Below are 21,957 nucleotides of genomic sequence, written 5' to 3'. Positions count from 1 at the left end.
TTACTTTCCCCAGAGTAGGCAAAGTTACAATAGAGGAGTCACTAGCACTTCAGCCACCACCAAGGGTGGGTTCAGCCTGTCTGGATGCTCAGATTGCAGTGGATTTCTCAAGGATGCTCCTGTCACAGTCATTGCTGTTGGCTGCAGGGGACAGCCTATGGCAGCAGGAAGTCTCACCTAAAGAGCTCAGTGTGGTCACAGCAGAGAGAAAGAGAAATGGTGTGATCAAGCTCTTCCTGGCTCAGGGTTCGGGGTTTATCTGTGAGGATTAAGGAGACAAAATAACATTTTAACCTTATGGGAGTGTCCAAATAAACCCAAGACATCAAAAAGTAATTGAGTGTTGCAGAAGTAGCAGCTTGATTGTGGTATTGTATCTTTCAGCACAAGCCACCTGAGGTGACAGATGCATTGAAGTGACTGACTTTAAAAACTGCAATTGGATGTTTGCCTGCTTTGCTGCTGTTTTCATTATTTTTAGGGATGTGACAAATGAGGGCATGGAAAACAGGCTGCTGAGAACATATTGATTCTTCCCAGACAAAATCCCTGGTTATTTCAACAAACAGGGGAACCACTTTTCCAAGTAACAAAATGCAGGAGCGGCAAGGGGAAACATGACTGTGACACATCCTTCTGGGCTGCTTTGTGATCATTATTTCTCATTTCAAAGCTGTGCTCTGTGTTCATAGCCTTGCCAGTGTACTGAGGGAGGCAGGCTCCTGCCTCCAAGCCAGAATGGGTGAAAACAAGGGGTTAGTAAGGAAAGTTTATAGTATGTTGGGAATGCTGCTTCCCTGCACTTGGGTTTTTAATAGTGTGAATGAATTGGCACAGTAATCCAGGGCTCTGAAGTACATCATGCCCTTGGTACCCAGACTGGCTGCTGGGGTGATTTCACACCTACACAATATCAGCTGACATTCTGTCATTGAGCCATGCAGGAATTTTACCGCACGGGTACAGTCTTGAATTTTCATGAGATTCTCTCTGTTCTGCTTGAATGAATTGTGGAAGATTTAAGATGCATCTGCTATTACCAAAAGATTGTCATCTGAGTTTCCTTGAGGTATTTCACAGAAATGCCAAGTTCTGCAGATGAGGAATGTTTCAGATGCTTCTTGAATTTGAAATTGGGTTTTCATTTTTTTTTGGTCTCAGTAATATAATGTTTGTGCTAACTGGGATAAAAAAATTTCTACAAGTGCTAAACATCTTCCATCTCAGATAAAGGTTGTCTTAGAGCATGTGAAAATATTTTTGAGTGCTCAAACTCACATTTGATAAGTAGAATAACAAGGCACAGCTGCTTCTGCAATTAAATTGGAAGTTCTCACTGACAGTTTGAAATGCAGCACGGTCTCCCTCCCTCCCTCTCTTTATCATTATTAGTATTGGCTCAAGCTGTGTGACAGCAACCAGGGGGATTGAATGCAGCTTATCAGAGGCCAGCCCTTTTCTAGGGAGCTTTGCTTTTCCATACCAGCCTCCTAATGGAGAAATTCCATTCTAGGTTTTTTGGGTGAGGTAGTCCTATGTTGCTCTCAGCTAAAAATAAGCCCCAAGAATTACACGCTTTCAACCCATTAGCTCACAAGAATCACTAGTATTCACTGTTGCATCATTTTTGGCTGTCATTCAGTACACAATGACAAGTATTTATTCACCTAGAAGAGGATGTAGAAAGCTGCATGGGTTGTGGCTGACATCATGATTAGAGTGAAACTGTTTCAGCTGAAAACGGTTATACCTTCAGCAATGCGTAACAGCCAAGAATAGTTTTTTACGCTGAAGGAACCACATGGGGCTATTCTGCCTCATGTACTAATATGGGTTTGGGGACTAAAAATAAACTGGTATTTTTAGCTGAAGAAAGTTTGCCTTGAGCTCCTGATTTTTCCATCAGAAGAGTCAAAATATGTATCATCTAATGCCCTTTTTCTGTCAGCAGCAACAGCAGCTGCCGCTGCCTCCCAGGGTGACTCCCACGGCAAAGCGGCCTCAGGGCTCCTCCAGTGCCTGGGCGAGAGCGGGTCCAGTGCCTGGGCACTGAGAGTGCTCACACACGGTGGCTTCTCACAGAGATTCTCGTGGCCACTGATAAAGCTGAATTGCCTCATGGAACCACAGAAACAGATAAGGCTGGATGCCACACTGCGCTGCTGAGGCCGCCTGTGTGTGTGAGATAGTGGCAGGAGGGTGGCAGAATCACGGAATCATTCTGGTTGGAAAAGACCTCTGAGATCATCGAGTCCAACCTGTGACTGATCCCCACTTGTCAACCAGACCAGGGCACCGAGTGCCACATCCAGGTATTCCTTGAACACCTCCTGAAACAGTGACTCCACAACCTCCCTTGACAGCCCCTTCCAATGCCTAATCACCCCTCCTGTGAAGAATTTCTACCTAGTGTCCAACCTAAACTCACCTGGCTGCAGCTAAAGGCCATGTTTTCCTGTCCTGTCCCCTGTTCGCTGGGAGCAGAGGCCATCCCCCGGCTGCACCCTCCTGTCACAGGGAGTTGTGGAGAGCCTGAGCCTCAGGCTGAGCCCCTCCCCAGCTCCTTCAGCTGCTCCTCGTCAGACTGGTGACCCTTCCCCAGCTCCGCTCCCTTCTCTGGACATGCTCCAGCCCCTTAACATCCTTCCCGCATTGAGAGGCCCAAAACTGGACACAGGACTAAAGGTGTGGCCTTATCAGTGCCGAGTGCAAGGGGAACTGGGGCAGTGATTTGATTACCGGGGGTTCGGGCAGGGCGGGAGGCGCGGGTACCCCCGGCCCTGCCAGATCCCTCCATCCCCATCTCCCCTCAGGACTGCGAGGGCAGGGGCGGAGGTGGCGCTGCGGCGCCCGCGCGTGTCCGGCAGGGGGCGCTGGAGGCCCGCCCCGCTCCGGGATGACGTCACACGAGGGGGTGGGCGGGAAGAGCCGCCGCTTCATCCGGGTCTCGCGGCGGGGCCTGGGGGCGTGGCCTCGCCCTCACGTGACGCTGCGTGGCGGCGCACCCGCCATCTTGTGTTGTTGGGTTGAGGAGCCGCCGCGGCTGTGAGGGACTCTCCGCCCGGGAGCGCAGGTAACGCCGTCCCGCCGCCGCCCGGCCCCGCCGCTGCCCCGGCCGTCCCTACCACGCCCCCGCCGCCGCGCGCACCGCCCGACTACCGGTCCTGCCGGCGGCTCCCGTCCGCCTCGGCTGCCGCAGCAGCGAGGCGCCCCGCGGCCTAACCGGGAGGCGAGGCCGCCCAGGGGGGTGGGGGGGTGCGCCTGGAGGGCCCCCCTGCGCTCCCCATGGGCCTCTGCAGGGGTCGTTGGAGCTGGGGCGAGCGGGCCTTGAGCTCTCCATGCGGGTCCTTGGTACTTGTCAGGCGGCGGCGGGGCGCCCGCCGCTCCTCAGCGCCCTCCGGGGCCGTCTCCCCTCGCACTGACCCTTGTGAACTCGCTCGTCCCCTCCCAGCCCAGCGGCAGCGCCGCGGTGAGCCCCGCTTCGAGCACGGCCGGCCCTGTCGGGTTACACTGGCCGAGGAAGGAGGGAGCTCCGAGCCTTCCCCCGCGCAGGCAGCAGGGTGCTGGGAGCAGCGGTGACCGGCAGTGTTTGACTGGAGGAGCCTTGGCAGGCTGAAGAAAGCATCGATCACAATTGTGTACGTTTGGTATTGATCCAAGACAAGTAGTTTCAGTGTCAACAGCGTACTTACGGCTTTTTCAGTTCTCTCTGATTGCGCTTTGAATTGGGACAAGGTGTAGGCCAAAAGGAGGTATTGCCAAGTAGTGCTCCTGGAATAAAAATCCGCGTTTCCCCCAGTAACATTCAGTTCAACGTTCGTGGTGTGCTGCTTTTACTGTCATTCTTGAATATCTGTTTGCTTGGGTGGATGGGAAAAGGACTTTTGAATTCTGATTATATTCCTCTAACTTCTTGCTGCACATTTTATTTTCTTGCTTCAGGAGCTGACTTGGGCAAGTTCCTGGAAAGTACGTGTGAATTTTTTTTCGTATGATTCTGCTGGTTGCTTTTGTTCTTAAGAAACGCTTTAATAAACAAAAGTTAATTTGCTGTTCTGTGAATGGAGCATTTGGTTGATACACAGTGTGATAATTGGAAACCTTTGTAAACAAAATTAGTTGCAGTTGTCACCAACAAAAGCTTTGTTTTGCTATTTTTAAGTTTTGTCCTTGGGTGGTGACTGCAGTGGATAATAAGAGTATTATTGCTATGAGGTGTTGGTTTTCTTGCCATGCATTTGAATAGGTATCCTTTGAGCAGTTAGTTGATGCTGGTGTAAAAATGTGTGACCTAATTAATCCTGGGGGTGCCAGCAGAAACGTTGAGTGTCCATGGCCCCATCTGCCCCTGCTTTGCTCCCCAGGTTCATGTAGTTGTACCAGTCAGTTGATATCAGTGCTTGTGTGCCTGGTGTTAATTCCTGTATGAATGTGTGATTAAAAAAAAAATAAAGTGTCTGTCTAGTAGTTTGGTGGATTAAAGAGAAGGCAGAATTTTAGCCCTGGAAGTTGGATGTCACCTCCTGTTTTGAGACTTTGATACAAGGTGCTCCAGTATCTGGCAATACTGTGTGTAAATACTGGGGTTGAATGGTTTTAGGAGCTTCTCAGGCTCTCCCAGCCCCTGGGTACAGGAATGTGCCTGGGGACACCTGCTCACTGTATTTCTTCTGGGCCTTTTTCTGAATGCTTTCTTGAGCCTGTGTTTTAAAGCAGGAGCACAGAATTAAAATATAATGTGGTTTTGGAGCAGCAATGATTTGTTTCACAGGGTGCTTAAAAAAAATTGATACCACAGTGAAAACTTGGACTCTTACTTTTGTTACAGGTGTTGACCTTGAGGATTGTAAAATATCCTCAGGTGCTCCTGTTTGCATTTTTGCTTGTGTTTCTAAAACATATAGTAAACTAAAACTATGGTCCCTGTGATTATGTAAGTGAAAAAAATGCTTGTAAATAGACAGTTGAGGGCTTTGTAATTAATTTTTTCCTTCAAGTTTTACTCCTCAGTTGAGGAAAAAAAATTAAAAGGGAGTGCAAAGTAGGTTTTGGGTTTTATTAAGGAATTGTGACTAAGCACCAATGTATCTCTCATGTCTGAATGAAGTTCTGTCACTGGAGTTCCTCATACCTGAATGTAAGAAAAAATCAGTAGTTTTCTAAGAACTAGAGATACTTGATTAAAATAAAAGCAGCCCTAGATGTCAGAGTCCCATGGAACAAATTGTTGGGACAGCTGAGTGGCTGAAGGCTTTGCTGGTGCATCTCTGTGCTGAAAGGTTTCTCTTTAAACCTGGAAGGGAAAACATGGTTCAGAGTAACTGATGAAGATGAGCTGGGCACTGTGATCTGTGCTTTCCCCTTTGGCCTCTCTGATCATTTATTTATTTTAATTACTAAGAATGTGAAATCTCATTTTGCCTGCTTTTGTCTGGTCTTGCAAGTTCAGGTAACTGTCATATATATGTTTCTTATTCTTTTATTGAGGTCTTTAAAATTCTTCCCTAGGACTCTTCAAAGTATGGTATAAAATTCTCTCATAGTCTGATTTAGGAAAAAAAAAAATCAATTTCCTATCAGTTTTTTCTTAATTTTTCTTTTTTCCTTAATTATTCCCCCCTTCAGTGCTGCTGCTCAAAGGTTAGTGGAGATAAACTATTTATAATTCATGATTATAGATAGAGCCATGGGGCAGAGCAAGGGAGCCTTCTCCCTACAGAGCTTCCTAGAGAGCCATTGGATGCTTTGGTGAGGAGAAACCTTTTTCTTTGTTTACTGAGGAAGCATTTGCCTTGAAAGGGACTCTTGCTTTGTGTGGTTTTCTCATCAATTTATTTTAATTAATGAGTGATATTTGAAAGGCAAGGTGTGTGAAATGCTGCAGGGGGATGGGGTTTGCTCTTTTGGGAACAAAGTCAGTTTCCTGCCCAGCTCAGCCTCTCCTTGTATCTCTTGCTCTCGACTCCAGAACGTTTTTTTGTTTGCATAAAGGATCTGGCTTGAAAATCACCAGAAGTGAGAAAATGTAGCAAGTTTGCTCAAGGTGTGCCTAAGTTATGGATGGAACTAAGAATTAAGTGCTTTAAGTGACAAGGTCTGTACAGTATTGGCCCTCTTGTGGTTGGTGGCAGTATGTGTGTGGATATATATAACCAGTTCATCATGGGCATGTTTAATACCATTATTTTTTTTATGTTTAGCTCAGATGGCAGCTGGAGATTGTAGCAGGCTGAGGTCTTTGCATTGCTTTGTTAGGAGCTGAGATTGTTCTGTGTGTTGGTTACAAAACGTGTCCACTTCTCTTTTTTTGCAGAGGGAGGGCTTTCATTCCATTTCCTCTAAAGGTGATTAAGCATTCCTTCAATTTAGACACTGTAGAGATGGCTTGATGCCTGCATGGGAAACTAGGCTGCCATTGAAATCATTCTTTGCCTCTCTTCTTTTTTGAATGGGAAGGATGCATAGAATTGTTTTGATGCATCTGAGCTTTTTCCCAAGCGTGAAATCAAAGTGTGTTTTTCCAGGAGTGAGCCTCTCCTGTAATCCTTAAAGCTTGTAATATATAGAAGCTGGCTATGTAGACCTCAGGATTATGAGAAAAGCAGAAGGAATCCCATGAGCTGTGTAGAGGTTGTAGAGTGTGTAGGTCAGTGAAAGTTTTTGATGGATATTTAGAGAATTGTTTGAAATTACTGTGTTATTGACTGCTTTCTGGATCACTATTTTTTGATCATCTCAGTTATTAAAACAGTGCATTATCATAGTTCTCTCTTTGGCCATATGTTTAAAAATTTTAGGGAAATAAAGAGCAATAACTTGATGGCTTTAGTAGGTCTGCTTGTATATGTAGTTTGTCATTATAAACAGATAAACAAGCTTACATATACAGTTACAAAAACTGTTTAGAAAGATATTTTTGTACTGTTAAATAGTTACTATTCCAGTGAAAGTAAGCATGATGCACTGCAGTTTGTGTTTTGTTACTTGAAATTTTGTCCTTTTTATTCAGTAGAGAAATACCTGTTTCAGGTTCTGGTTACAATGAAACAGTTTCTTTTGTGTTCCTTCTCTTCCTGACAATACATGTAAATTGCATTCTGTTAGGAGTATTTTATGGTAAAGACACTGGTTTGTGTGACTGGGTCACTCAGAGGCTCTGGATGTCTGTGGTTGATCAGTTTGGGTGAAAGCAGATGGGATCCATGTGTGGTGGTGTGTCTGTTCAGACTGGAAGAAACAAGGAGGAGATGCACTCTGGACACTGCAGAGGTGACTTTGGGTGAAGTTTGTGATGATAGATAGCTGAATAGCTGAATTTATGTGCATTCAGCCTTAGAGTCAGAATGCCATGTGGAAGGAGTTGGTTTGGCTGGCAAGTCATGGATTTATAAAGTGATTTTTTGGGCCATGTGTGTTAGAATCTGAGGATGATTTAGTTGGAAGAGCCTTTGGTGGTTGTGTGCTCCAGCCTCCTGCACAAAGCAGGGCTGACGTCAGTGTTAGACTGTGTGTGACAGAAAGTGAGTGAGGCTGATCATGGAATGGCATATGGCAAGGTTTTTATGTAAAAACATTTCATAACTTGACTTAATAAATCAGATGCCCCATTCAACCACCATTAAAAGCAGTGGAAGCTTTCATGGTAGGCTTAGTTAATGCTGAATCATCTGCATATGTGATTTTCTCTGTAACACTTAAGTTTTAAGAGTCCTAAGGCCAGGATCAGGCTAATATCACAAGTCAATTTATAAATATATAATTCTTGGATCAAAAGAAGTGAATTCTTTGGGCAAATTTTGCAAAAATGGATATGCTATTAAAAAGTATTTTAGTTCATACGTAGTGTGCAGTCTGATAGACATGCTGATTCTCTCTGTTAGAATATTTTATTAAACACTCACTGTTGGATGTTTGTTTCCTGAAGTTTAGGGTGTCTCAGAACTGCATGAGCAGGCAACCTTAAGGAACAGGGTTGGAGGGGAGGGAGAGAATATCCAAAGCCCAAAGAAGCTGATTATTTAAATGACATGTTAAAAACGAACCCCTGAACCTGTCAGCAACCCAGATCTGTTAATTCAGTGGTTGATGGCAGTGAATTTCTTCCACTTTGAAAGTATGTATGGGCTATATAATGTGTGTGGTGAGTGGGAGAGAGGTGGTGCAGTGGGGTTTTGGTTGCATTCACAGTCTGGCTTCTGGCTGGGGAGCAGCTGGATACACTTGGCATCTTGATCTGTCATGCCTTGTGGAAGGGCACAAGTGAAATAGTTATCTGCCAGCAAGTTTTCTGTGTACAAGGTAGGCAGATGTGAAAGTGATTTTTATTTTTTTTAAGCTGGGAAGTGAGCTCTGGCAGGGTTTTGGGCTAGGATTTGGAATGAGAAGCATTTGTGTTCCAGCCAGTGGCACGGCCAAGGGTGTGGTTCCCTGGCTCTGCTTGGAGTTTAATCACTGGTGTCTGCCTTTGGCTGGAGTCTGGTAATAAAATAAAGGTGGAGGTCACGCTGTGTTCTGGTGGGGGAGCTGGGAAAAGTGTTCACCTTTGGCTGTGTGCAGGAGAAGCAGGAAGTGGGAACTCTCCAGTCTACATCTAACCACCAAGTTCACAATAGTAGGTAGGAAAGGAGGAGAACATCTTGAGTTGTGTCACTGAATGTTCTCAATTGTTTTTTGATTTGGTTATGAGGAGTGTAGGTCTTGTTAGTCTCTTGTGTCAGTTCTGCCCTTGAAGGGCTACTTGTATTTGTCCTGCTTGACTGAGGTGCAACATGTTGCAAGCTGAGGTGCTCCATAAAGCTTTAGGTGCCCCTGTGCAGTGAGCAGGGCAGTGCCAGTTTGAAAGTGCTGTTTGAGGTAGTCATGGACAATTTCTGATCAGAAATTGCCAGGAGATTGAAATACTTTGGCAAGGGTTTGAGACAGGGAGGTTAAAAGACTTCAAGAGATCCAGAAATGTAAGTGTAATAATAGAGGCAGTTTCTGGAGAAGTGGATGGTTTGGACATTGCTCCCTTAGGAAAAACTTTCTAGTGTGTGGGTAGATAGGCCTTGGAAAATTTTCTTTATCAGGAATCGAGTTTGGTAAGCCAGAAGAGACTCCTGTGACTTGGCTGGCATCTTGTATTATGTGACTAATAGGTTTTTTTTCCTCTGAATAATTTTCTGTTTACACTAGAACTTACTTATTAGAAAATATTTTCACATTGATCTAAAACCAGGTAACTTTGTTGATTATCTCCAGATATCTTGCTTCAGTCCCTTCACTGAATAAACTTGGGTCTTCTGATGTTTTTACCTGAGTGATCATTTACAGACTAAGATACTTAATTTTTTCTCAAAGCTTAATAAATAGAGCTTTAGTATGTTGTTGGTATTTTTTCTTCTCACTGTAGGGCATGTCTGTCAGATTCTATCAATTTTTGAACACCTGATTTACAGCTCTTTTGCCTCTTAAAACAGAAAGGACACAGTATCACTTCAGTGGTAAAATTTAGTGTATATTTACTCTATTTTTGTTTTCCTGGGTTAAATGGTTTTTGTTAGCTCTTCTAGTCAATCTTGTATCATATATTCCTTTTAAATTGATTAATGTAATGCATCTCAGCATGGTTGCAGGACTGTGTTTTTCCAGAATAGTTTTACATTTCTTATATATCGCCTGTGTTTTCTGCTTGTGAGTCTCTTGACTTGGCCTTATTCAGTGCAACCTGCTGTACTGGACTGAGTCATTGAATAATTCATGGTGGTACAATTGATGATGTGTCATTTCCATTATTTACCATATCCATGTTTGTCATCCTTAGGTTTTAGAAGTTTTGTGGCCAATGTTACAGACTCTGTAGAAGATAGATTCTTACCTCTTAGTTGGTTTTGAGAATTTTGTTCTGAGATGGGTTGTTGTAGATTCTTTAGAAGAGAAGAAAACTTAGGTTGTGATGATTTGAGACTTTTTGTGTGGTTCTGAATGATTTTGTCCTTTTTAACATTCTCCTGAATTGACATGTTCTGCAGAAGTTAAAATTTATCTACTTGCTCAAGCAATGACTTTTCTGTTCTTCCAAAAGTATATTTTGATTGCATGTCTTCCATAAATCTGTGTTGCCTGGCCTTAATTATGTCAGTGTCCTTTAATCAGTGTTGTCTGCTTTAGCCAGTGATTAATATCAAACAGGTTGTGGAGCCACCTGAGTCATCCTGTTTACCATTGCACTTCAAAGGTGGCTTGCATGCAGTTGTGGATCATCCTTAATATTTCAAAAATTAGAGAAAATCAGCATTAATTTTTCAGTGAACCTGTTAATTTTTTTAAAACCCAGTTACTGGCACTGACATTAGCTAGCTCTGGTAGCTGCCTGTGGAATTTTCTTGCTTGTGGAAGGTGAAGTTTTCTCATCTTGATGTAATGTTGCTGTTGAATGGTGGAGCACTGCTGTTAAATTCCTCCTCCACATTTACTTAAGGACAGCCCATTTCCTTGCACTTAAGACTGCTCATGTTGGATTTCTGTTGTGGTCTTTGGTTCTCACATTTTCATCCAGTTTCTGGGTTTAAAAGACTTTTTCAGACCTTCAATAGCAACAGAACTATCTTGAAAGGAAAGGATACTTTTCTTCTTAAACATCTCTGATCAAAGAGTAGATAATTTAAAAATAAAATAGCTGTGTATAGAAAGGATCAGTGGTATATATATATTTCAAGGTTCAGGTTTCCAAAGTTAATTAAAAACCTAAGCATGCAGTGGCCCCAAAGCTATAAATTGCAATGACAGTCCAAATCTTTAAATTTTTTTTGTCTGCAGAAAAGATTAGATGGTCAGACCTGAATGCAGCCATTGCCTAGGCTTAACTTAGAATGCCAAGAACCTCTCTCTTGGTAGTCTCTACCCAGAACATCTTGGTGAGACAGATAGTCATGTGCCACTAGCTGAGGGAATTCTGTAATGGAAATGTAGGAATTCAGCATTGCCTGAAAGTCTTAATGCAGGTGCCCATCAGTAACACATGAACCTTAATTTTATTATGTGAGCTTGAGCAAAGTCTGGAAAATGGGGTAGTTTTGGTATTTCAGATCTCTGAAAACAGCTTTTTGGCTAGATATTTATATTTATTTATATATTTAGCTAGCTGTATGTTTTAAATAAGATACCAGAGCTTATGGGCAAAATGTGCCACAGTAATTGTATGCCTTCAACTGAAACATCTTACATATTTTAACACATAAATCTAGCTAGTAGAATCAAGTTCTGGCTTGTGTCTGTAGCAGATATTTGAGAGCTTTAATACATTTGTAAGGTACTAAATGGTGAACTTGAAAACTAATTTAAGAAACTGTAAGCTTGGTAGAATAACCATTGTTCCTAAAGTAAGCCAGTGAAATGAGTGTTGCTGATGGCAGCTTCTGCATGTATGATATTACCTGTTAATTAGGAGTGAAAGCCACTTAAAGGCTTCATGTTATTAGATTACAATTTGTGTCTGTTCACAGGGTGGACTTCTGATTTTTAAAGTACTAAACAGCTGACAAAATAGGGTTTTTTCCCCTTGCCAGCCTGCAGGTTGTTGGTGGGGTTGATGTGATTTCTTCTCTTTTTACTCCTGCATGCTGATGGCAGGGCAGTGGCTGTTGTGGCTGTCACCTCAGGAAAATAGGGTCCCAATTCCATTTTCCCCTAAAGACATGCAGGAAAACCCCTACTGTTTGTAGGGTTGCACTGGCACCCTGATCAAGCATTGACCTTATTTGAAGAAAACTTTGGGAAAACATTCCGGTTTGGAGGAGCGGTGGGAAGCACCAGGCAGCTGCCTTGGCCTTTGGTAGTGGTGTTAACTTGCCACTATCAGAATATTGCCTCAGTTTCTTGCTTCAGCTTCGGGCTGCCCATGTGCTCTCTGCCCACGTAAAATCTGTACTGTGGAGATTTTTTGATGAATAACCTTTGATTTGTAGAAAACTTCAACTCACAAAACTAGCTGTTCAGAAAGGGGCTTTTCCCTCATCAAACTATATCAAGGAGGAAATATTAGGTATATGTTATTTTTGTAATTTGCCATCCTTGATTAATAAGTAAGCAGCATTTTAATAAATACCAAAATCAACATTCCTGTTATTAATAGTGAATTTTAAGACCCAGAAAAATTATCTAGGTAATAAAGATGTGATAAGCTTACCATTTTGGCTAAGCAAAAGGTGTGAAGTTTGTGACCTGATCCTTCATTTCTGTCTCTGAATTCCTCATCCTTTGTCTTGCTCCACCCTTTCTCCTCCTGTGATGCGAGTGCTGCCTTGTCCACTCCAACTTGCCTTTCCAGTTCGTGCAGCTTCTCCTGCACGGGAGCCAGGTGTGGTGTGCAGTCACTGTCAGAGGCTCCTCTCAGGTTGCTCTCCGTGCTCTCCCCTTTGGCTGCCACTTTGAGGGCCAGCAGAAGCAGCACAGGCTTTCCACTCCCTTTGTTTCATCTGCTCTCATGTGGCTTTAGTGTTTTCCTGTGGTGCACTTGCTGTCTTAGCTTTCCTGAGCCTTTTCCCTGTTCTTTGCCCTCCCCCTCCCAAATCATTGCCCATTTTCAGGGTGTCTCTTGTCCAATATTTTTCTCCCAAACTTGCCTGTAATTTCTTTTTAATGTGTGTTTTATTTGTGGGTAATGTTGACTATTCATTTCACCTGTCACATCTGTTCAGATCACATGCGTGTCTGTTTTATTCTGTTTCAGAGGGGATGTGTTCAGTACAATTTCATTCACTTACAGTTGTTTTGTTTGCAGTTCAAAATTTATACAGTCAGAACTTTTAGGGATGGAGTAACTTACCTGAGTGCAATACATAAGAGGAAGTTCACAAAACAAAGCGTGGTGGCCAAAATGAGGGATAGGGGAAGCCATTCAGCAGCTCACTGGGATGAGACTAGTGTAGGTACTAAACTGCTTAGAAGTCTAGTAGAGAAACATGACACAGCATCCTCAGTTTTTTGGGAAGATAACACAGAGGCTGAAGAGTGGGGCCAAGTGGGTCCAGAACCAGTGAACAGTTTGATCCTAACTGGGTTTTAGTGCTTTGTCCTTGTATCTGATGTTGTTTAACCCTGAGTGGCAGCCTTTTTGGTGTTACTGATACTGGACTAGCTGTGATGTTTGGAGTTAGAGATCCCAGGTTCCCTGGTGATGCACATGGATTGATCTGACAACTCTCCACCCCACACCAGCCCCAGCAGAAGGATTACAGGCATTGCAGGAGGTGGAGGGACAGCCATCCAATTAAGGGTGCTAGGAATTGTGTTGGAGGCTTCTTTCTGCCCAGTGTGCATGATGGTTTACTTGAATTGCCCCACCATATTTTCTCTTGTGGCTGCTGCATGCTGTCTTTGGGAACCTCACCTTACATTTTGATATGCTGGATGGTGAATGGATATGGCTTGAATGTTCTCATGAGCTGTGAACTGCTTCCAAAAGGCAACTTAAATCAGACCAAAATCATCTCAGACTAGGCCTGGGAGAATATCTGGGTATTTTTGTATTAACTTTTGGTGCAGCTAGTAGGGATAATTCTATTTAATTATCTAAAATTATTGTGAAAATAAAACCATTAAGATTTGTATATAAATTACTTTGTGTATGGGATAAAGAAGATACAGCATGTTGTTAAAATACACAAGCCAAATGTTAGTTGGTGGGTTTAGACTGCAGGGAGTTTATAAGCATTTGTAATCTTATGCCCAGAGTATTTGGGTAAAATCTGCTCAAGCAATATTAGCATATTTCATTTTAGCATGTTTTGTCATTTTCTTGCTTTGAGATTCTTGATTTATTTTCTTTAATATTATTACTTATGTGGAATAAATAGAAGGGAAAAAAGCTTCCTTTGTTTAGTTTTGTCTTGCTTTTTTTCAGTAACGCCCTTTCCACCTCTATCTCCCTGGATTTTGTTTTTCTTTTTCATCACCTTTTCATGCAAAGTATAGACAAACTCATGAAGTTCCTTATTTAGTCCCTGGATTTGCTAAGGGGTGTGGTTCTGATACAGCAGAGTTCCCTCCCTGACATTATGGGTTCTTGAAGTCTAATCAACCAGTGTCTGAAGATGATGCTTCAAATTCTTCTTTTTCTTGGGCTTTACCTACAGTGTGTTTGGTTTTTAAAAAACCAAACTATCTTGCTCTGAAGATTTGGATTTGGCAGCTGCTGGAATGAAGGAGGAGCTGTATTTATTGCATGAAAGGGCACTTCTCCAGAACTGCCTGGGCTGGACTTGGTTCTCTTAGGGAAAAGCTACCTTACCTTAGTCTTGTTCTTTCCCTGCTGTATGGCTTCATCTGCTCTTGTCCATACACTCTGGATATGTAGGAACTTGACTTGAGCCTTCCTGGTGTCTGCAGGAGTTACCTTGGCTGATAGCAATGAAATCAGCTAAAGTCCGAAGTTCTGCATTTCTTCTGCTTAATAAAACCAAGAATGAAAGAAATGCTGCCATTTGCCTGCAGAATTGTGGAGTATTTGGTAGCATTGGATGTACTCAATCTTTAGAAGGCTTATTTTTCAAGAATGAGCAGTGGAAAATTCTTGAATATTCTGCCACTCAGCTGGCAAATCTGTCTTGCTGTAATTCTAGTGGGGTTTTTATCCTCTTGTAATTGTCAGGAAGCAGCAATTCTGTTAATTAAGCATTACTGTTCTTGGAGAAGAGGATTATGCATCAAGTTCTCTGTGTTTGTACAAATTGTTTCCTCAGACACCCTAATCCAGTGTCCTGTTTGAGCTGTTAAAAGAGGGATTTAGGGAAGAAATCTTGATGCAGTTGCTCCTATATTACTAAATCAATCTGTGTTGGAAAGCTGAAATGGATTCCTTAAAAAAAAAATCAGTGTAGTCAGTTTTTTCACTTCTTTGCATGACCAGGTGTGCTTTTGTATTTTGAATTAATCTGTGAAGCACTGTATCAATCCAGCTGTTTTCATAATAAATATCTTTATTTTTCAGGTTCACACTTTTTAAAAAAGAGGAAGAGAACAGGAAAAAATGGCAGCAGAAACTCAGACACTTAACTTTGGGCCTGAATGGTAAGTTTTGTCTATTTTGTCAGACTCCAGAACTTGTTTAAAAGGACTTTTTTTTCCTTTGGAGCAGAATTGATTATGGGAATAAATGGGATACAGTATCTTTGTTTTGTACTGTTTCCCCTCAGTCCCTGGCCTGTGATCTAAAGCAATGTTATAAAATGAGTCTTTATTTTGTGAATTGGCTTTGTGTAGGAATTGAGTTGGGTTTTTTGTTATGTTAATGCATAATATTTACCTTGCTGCCAAGCATTTGAAGGAGGAATAATGTTTATGATCTCAGAGGTATGCACAGAATAATTAAAGATGTGCTTGTTCAGTCTTTCTGTGTGATGAATGTTAATAAGGAAGTTCTTAAACTCTCCTCACTAGACTTAAATCTATAGCTAAGCAAGCTTTTTCTTTTCCCAGTTTTAAAGAACCTAATCCCTGTATGGAATATGGAAAAAAATTAGAGTTTTGTGTCAGTGTCCTGCACACTTGTATTGGAAAGTGTCAGGAAAAGAGAGCTGTTGTGTTCAAGGGAATACATGCTGTCACATAATTTTGTCAGCTGTTAGTTTTACAGCTTGTCTGACCTGCATTGTTCTGGCTTTTGTGCAAGAGCAATTGCACAGGTGTGGTTATTCAGTATTTGTTCCAGTTTCTTGGTAAAGTATTGGTGAGTTCAGTTACAAACAGGAATTGTGAGTGGTGTGGTTTCTGCAGTGTTTGGTGTCCAAGTGTGTGAATGGGAATGCAGGGTGGTTATAGGAAATACAGTTGCTGCAGAGCATGTGATAGAACTGTTCCTTGAATACATTCACTTTTGCTGACACATTTCTATACACAATATACAGAAATTGGAGAGAATTCAGTGAAGAAGCAAGACATGATTTGCAGCTTGTGAAACAATGAGAGCTCAGTCTATTTTGTTAGAATGAAAGAAGGTTAAAGAATGAATTTATCAATATCTATAAATATACCACCAGGCAGATATCTTGTGCTGGAGTGCTCTTCAGTGTAAGACAGACATGATTACATTCTTGATGGATGGAAGCCAAAGTTATATTAAAAAGAGAAGGGGAAGACTGCTAAAAAAAGCAAATATTTCAACAGCAACTTAATGAACTGTGTCACAGTGAGGGGACTGTCGTATTGAGTCTCCAGTTACTTTAAAAACCAGATTAGATTATGTATGGAAACATATATTAGACTTCAGTGAATTTTAGTGTATTTTTACAGGAAAAACGAAACAGAAGATTTATAAATTTTCTTTTGGGTTGTGGTATAGTCATGACTGTCACATAAGCTGCTGTATCACTTAACAGCGAGACTCTGGGTCGCATTTGATCTGATTGATGTTGAACGTTTCACTGAGCCATCAAATCCTTTAAATAATTCTTCTGCAGGCACGGTTTGGAAGTGGTTATGTAGAGGAACTGCCACGAGGTGGCACCAAACTAATGAAATAAAATCAGCTTTTGACTTGCAAATGGTTTTTTTCTTTTCTGTTTAAAGGACAGTAAAACAAATCGAAGCATGTTTTAATAATTAGGTGAAAGGTAGTCTCTGAATCACTGTTTTAATTTAGAGCTACGTCCCTGCCAAGGATTTTTTGATTTGCTGAGAAGAGCTTTTACTGTTCTACTTGTCTAAGTTACTCATCAGACAGAATGTAAGAAAATCAGCAGGGTTTTGTTTCTTTACACACATAACCTTTTGTAAAACATTCCTCAAACTTAAAAATACCAAGGATTTGGGTAGCTGAGGAAGTGACTGTGTAGAATGAGACGAATTCACCTGCAGAATGGGCATCATGTACAACAGTAAGGTGCTACCTGCAAGAAGTCAAGTAACTTACCTGTGTGGGATTAGAACAAATGTATTAGCATATTTATCTGATACCATAAATCAGATTTATTAGATTGCTGCTTCAAATGTCTCTGAAGTAGAGTGTCATTGTATTTTGTACATATATTTTTTTAATTTTATTTTTTCTTTTATTGATTTAACCCTAAGTTAGATGTTATATGCACTCTCAAAAAATAAAAGCCGTTAATTTTAATTTGCGTAAAAGGGATTTATGGCAAGGAAGGATTCCAGAGACACAAGAAGAAACTTCGTATAAAATTTACCGTGCTGTTCTGTTAAACTTGATGAAACATCTGAATAAACCCTTTCCTTAGCTTAATATTTGCTGCACTCTCTAGCATGGTAAGAATTTTTCTTGGCAAAAGGAAGCTGTTGTCATTAAGGTGTCCCACTGATTTGTGTGCAGCCTGTGTGAATAGCTTAGGCAAGGCTTTAGTGGGGGTATAGCTGGCTTGCTGTATAGTCAGCACAAGAGTTTTCCTGGGGCAAGTTGAATTCCTTGATGTGCTCTTGGCAATTCTTTTATTTCTTGCTCTCCTGGCTGTGGGTGAAACAAGGGAAGTTCTTCCACTCTTCCTATTGAAGCACTGAGAGTTTTGAAGTTAAACTGTTAATGTCTTTACTTTCAGTATTGTATTTATTTTGTTTGTGTCAAATCTGTAAATGTGCAGAGGGATGGTAGCACAGGTTTAGATATTCTCAGTTCATTTTTATTGCTTTTGTGCTTCCTTTCAGGCTGCGAGCTTTGTCTAGTGGCGGGAGCGTGACATCCCCTCCTCTGTCTCCGGCCTTGCCCAAGTACAAACTTGCAGACTATCGCTATGGGAGAGAAGAAATGTTGGCACTTTTTCTAAAGGATAATAAGGTGAGCAGGAAGAGGAAGGTGCCCTTGTGTGTGTGTTCCTAATGACAGTCTTGTGATTAGGAATAGTTTGTATTTTGTGGTTATGGACAGAGAAATCATATATTTCTTGCAATCCCAGACTGAAGAGGACTGATTGTGGGGGTTTTCATGTGTGCCCTTGTTTGATTGCACTTTTACCAGATTCCATGTGTTTTTGGGGTTTTTGTTTGTTTGTATTTTTTTGTGTGTGTGTGTGTGGGGGGGGTTTGTTTTTTTTTTTGGTTTTTCTTCCATTTTAGGGGTAACTTCCTGTACCCCAGAGAACAAAAGGACCTGATTGCCATATTCAGTCTCAGTGCCACAGATGACTGAGGGTTAAAGTCGCCTTGCAGCTGTGCAGATTTGCTTGCCTCAGTAGGATTTTATTTAATGTAGTGCATGATAGTTATTTGATTCAGCTACAAAGTCAGGCAATAAATTATATGAGCAGATCATCTGAAAAAAGCAAGAGGTCTCTATCCCATCTTAAGTCAGTTCAATTTAGCAGGTGACTGGCCCAATGAGAGCAGTCCTCAGGTAGCTCCCTTCTCTGGGAATCAGGACACACAAACAATGACATGTAATGCATAAGAGCAGTATAGAAAATCAGGAACTTCCTTCTGGTTTCACTTTGAACAAGGGTTCTCAGTGATGTAGAAGATGATACAAAATTTCAGAGCTCTTTCAGGCAAATGATTGGTACATTTTGTAGTTGTAAACATTGAGTTTTTCTTTAGCTGGTGGCAGTGGTTGGTTTATTGTTACAGTAGACCTGGAGGTCTGAATGCCCCTGAGAGCTTACCCTTGGGGAAGGGAGGGACTGCAAGAAATTATGTCAGGATAATGCTTTGAGCTTGGAATGGAGATGTACACACACAGCTTCAGGTTCCTGTCCTGTCTTGGCTGTGCTGACATTCTTGTACAATACTGGGAGCCCTGCATTGCTTAAATAATGGATTTAAGGGCATTGAATGTCAAAGATTTTTCTAAGTCTGTTAAGTGTGGTATAGCTTAAAGCCATGCTTTAACATGCAGAATTGTCCTGTTCTACTTCAGGAAACTGTGATTTAGATCTTGATGTTATGCTTGAATAGGTCAGCCAGTCAGAAGTTGCTGTTTTTTGCAGTTTGTGTTTGTAGTGTCAGATGATGCTGAGATCTCTGCTCCTGGGGCTGATTCAGAACAACCCTCAAATATCCTGTGTTACAGGAAGTTCTTTGATTGTTATGAATGGTCCAAATAATATTTTCTTCCTATGTGTTTGCCAGAAGGGCATTATGATTAGAGTATGTCTTTCTTTTGCTATCCACATGTTTCTAGGGTGTTGAGTGATGCTGGTTGTGAAGACTGAAAGGATTCTTGACAGTGGTTCAGGTCAGCTAGTGGATGTCAGGAATGTTTTTAAGCTGTTGAATCTAATCAAAAGAGAGACTGACTGAAAACAGGAAGACTTCTGCTAGCATATATCTAAAAGAAAAAAAACTCTTTAGTGTTATGAACTAAATATTTTTGAGGCAGTTGTCCATTGGCATAATTGGAACTCACTTGCTGTATGTAATTGGTGGTTCTTGTCCACATCCTCAAGATTGCAGCTATTGATGGAGCTTCTGATTCAAAATTAATGTTAACATTTATTTTGATTGAAGTCATAAGTGTTCTCTAGTTAATCTATACATAAAGTTTCATTGTACTTGGCTTTTTTGTGTGGTTTTTGGTTGGTTTGGGTTTGGTTTTGGTTTTTGTTTTTTTTTTTTTTTTACTCTCCTGGTTGGTTATAAATTGGAACTGCTTATTTCAAATACAGCCTCTGTGCTGTAGGTGGCAGTTTGTTAATTAGAAATCTGGCTGTAAAAATGTGTTGCAGTTAAAAGCAATAGATGAAATGTCACTTGATTCAGATTTCAGCTGCAGTGGTGTGTAAGTTTGAGTTCTGATGTCAGTGGCCTTATTGGTGAGTGATGCTTTGGATGCCTTGCTTGTAAGAACTTTTTTCTGAGGGTTGTAAATTTGCAGCACAGTTATACTCACCCCCAGTAAGAGTTACTGGAATTACTGGGTAGATGGAGACAGAGTTGGAAGAATAAAAATTTTGAATCGGTGTGTGTGACATCATCCCTGAAGTAGAAATACTTGTATGGAGTAGAATGCTCTTTTTCTTTTATACAGATACCTTCAGACCTTCTGGATAAGGAATTTTTGCCTATTTTACAAGAGGAGCCCCTGCCACCACTGGCACTTGTACCTTTTACAGAAGAAGAACAGGTGTGTATTTTTTTTTTTAATCTTAAGATTGTTATTAGAGCAAAGACATAATAAAGAGTGTGCGTCCATTAAGAAAAACAATGAAATTTGAAATTAGGACATCTCAGTGTACTAGTTTGAAGGCAAACCAGCAGGAGATTCCATGTCAGAACTACAGTTTAATAGGAAAATTAAAGGTAATAGTACAGAAACTCTGACTTAAAGTGACAGAGTCAGGATATGACCTGACACCCTGCTGGGCAGGGTGGTGGTAGCAGCCTGATTAAATGGTGGCTGCAGTCCTGTTGGAGTGGTGGATGTGGTTTTGGCAGAGCAGTGATCCTGTGGAAAGATCTGGAGGTCCAGTGGTGGTTATTGAGCTCTTGTCCTCTGGGAATGCAGTGGTAGTGCTCTCCTGGTGTTCCAAGCCTCAGATTATATAAAGGTGGGAATGTTTGGTTCCTCCCCTGGGTGGGGCATCTCACAGTGGGGTGGTGTAATTCTGTGAGTCATGGGGTTACGGGAGACCTTGATGGCCCTTTAGTGGAGATTGTTACCAGGGATGAGTCACAGAGGAGTTAAAGAACACCTATTTTAACAGCTTATGGAGATGCTAATAGAATACATACCTTTGGTTGCACCTTTTCATTTTAACCTAGGACACACAGAAAGATATTATGAAAGCATACTATGTCAGCATAAAGTTTAAATTCTATCCATGCTCAATTATTGTCTTAAATTGGAAAAAATGGTTTTTATCCAATGTTCTGTTGAAGGAAGACAGGTTGTTAAATCCAGGATCACCATCTGGGAAGTGTTACCTATTTTTTAAGTATGCATCATTTTCAGATCAGTGACATTTTTCTACATTTTTTACCACCTTCTCTTTGGTAACCAGAGAATCACAAAAGTGGCTAGGTTCTGTAGCCCTGTTTTGTGTTCTTTAGAGAAATGCTGAAGTTTTTTGACTGTTAACATTTATTAAGATGCAGTACTGTTAACTGCTCTGTATATAAACAGTTTCTTTTCATCTCCTCCTTTGATATATCTATAGGTATACAACCACATAGAGATGGATCAGAGTGAGAACAGGTCCATAAGGATTCCATTTCAGGGATGACTGATCTGGGTAGTTTGAAATCTCTTGCTTTAAATTTGATTCCTAATGGAGAAAACCACCCATTTTCTCTGGATAAGTGCCTCTGACTTTTGACTCTGAACTGGTTTCCTCTTGCTGGCTCTCAGAACTTTTGATTTTGCAGTTTCTCTCTGATTTGTCATTTGTTTCTTAGCACTTTTCTTACTTCATAATACTGTGGTTTGGATTTTTGTTTCTTTTGTAATAGGAAGCTGAGTGTTTTTACTGGCTTGAGTGATTTGATTTTTGCAGGGGTGGGTAGTGTTACTATTAGCTTCTTAAGATATCAGAGCATCCTTCTTCCTTTGCCTGCCCCAGGCTGTTGTGTTCTTGAATTTTTCATTTCATTTTGTGCCTGGGTATTTTGGCATATCCTCTTCATCTCTTCCAGACTTCCTTCCTCTTCAGAGCTGGTCCATATTTCTTGTGTGTCTGTGGGATGCTGTCGTTTCACACCAGATACTGATGGTTTAGGTTTTAATCAGCAGTTGGATTTGAGTTCATGTGGATACATTGTAAGCACTTCATGTCATAGTCTTCAAAGGCACCTGAGATTGAGACTGTGCTTTTGTGGGAAGGCTTAGCTTAGCTCCTGTTCTTGAGTAGGGAGAGAAGGGGTTCAGGAGCAAGCCCCAGAAATGGTCAGCCAGACACACAGTAGCACCCCTAAATGTTGAACCTTTGTGTAAATGTCTTTGGGTTTATTCTTTTGCTGATGCATGGTGGAGTCCTTCAGGCTTCTTACAAGGGGATGCTGACTGCTGGTGTTTGTCAGGATGCTCTGCAAGGAATAACA

General features: G+C 41.5%; 1 protein-coding gene across 10 annotated transcripts in view; it reads left to right on the top strand.

Moving 5' to 3' along the window:
* The first annotated feature begins 3,014 nt into the window (after positions 1 to 3,014).
* Positions 3,015 to 21,957, top strand: part of GIGYF2 (GRB10 interacting GYF protein 2) — a 75,035-nt gene continuing 56,092 nt past the window's right edge. For 2 of the 10 annotated variants that reach the window (XM_059479071.1, XM_059479066.1), the window contains exons 1-4: positions 3,094 to 3,638; positions 14,969 to 15,048; positions 17,635 to 17,764; positions 19,949 to 20,044. In XM_059479071.1, the coding sequence (XP_059335054.1) occupies positions 15,008 to 15,048; positions 17,635 to 17,764; positions 19,949 to 20,044 (267 nt within the window). In that variant the 5' untranslated portion in view covers positions 3,094 to 3,638; positions 14,969 to 15,007. The other 8 variants (XM_059479068.1, XM_059479072.1, XM_059479064.1 and 5 more) reach the window with 7 other exon arrangements.

Source organism: Ammospiza nelsoni, chromosome 10, assembly GCF_027579445.1.
Source record: "Ammospiza nelsoni isolate bAmmNel1 chromosome 10, bAmmNel1.pri, whole genome shotgun sequence".
NCBI classification, from domain to species: Eukaryota; Metazoa; Chordata; class Aves; order Passeriformes; family Passerellidae; genus Ammospiza; species Ammospiza nelsoni.
This window is presented reverse-complemented; position numbering and strand designations above follow the sequence as displayed.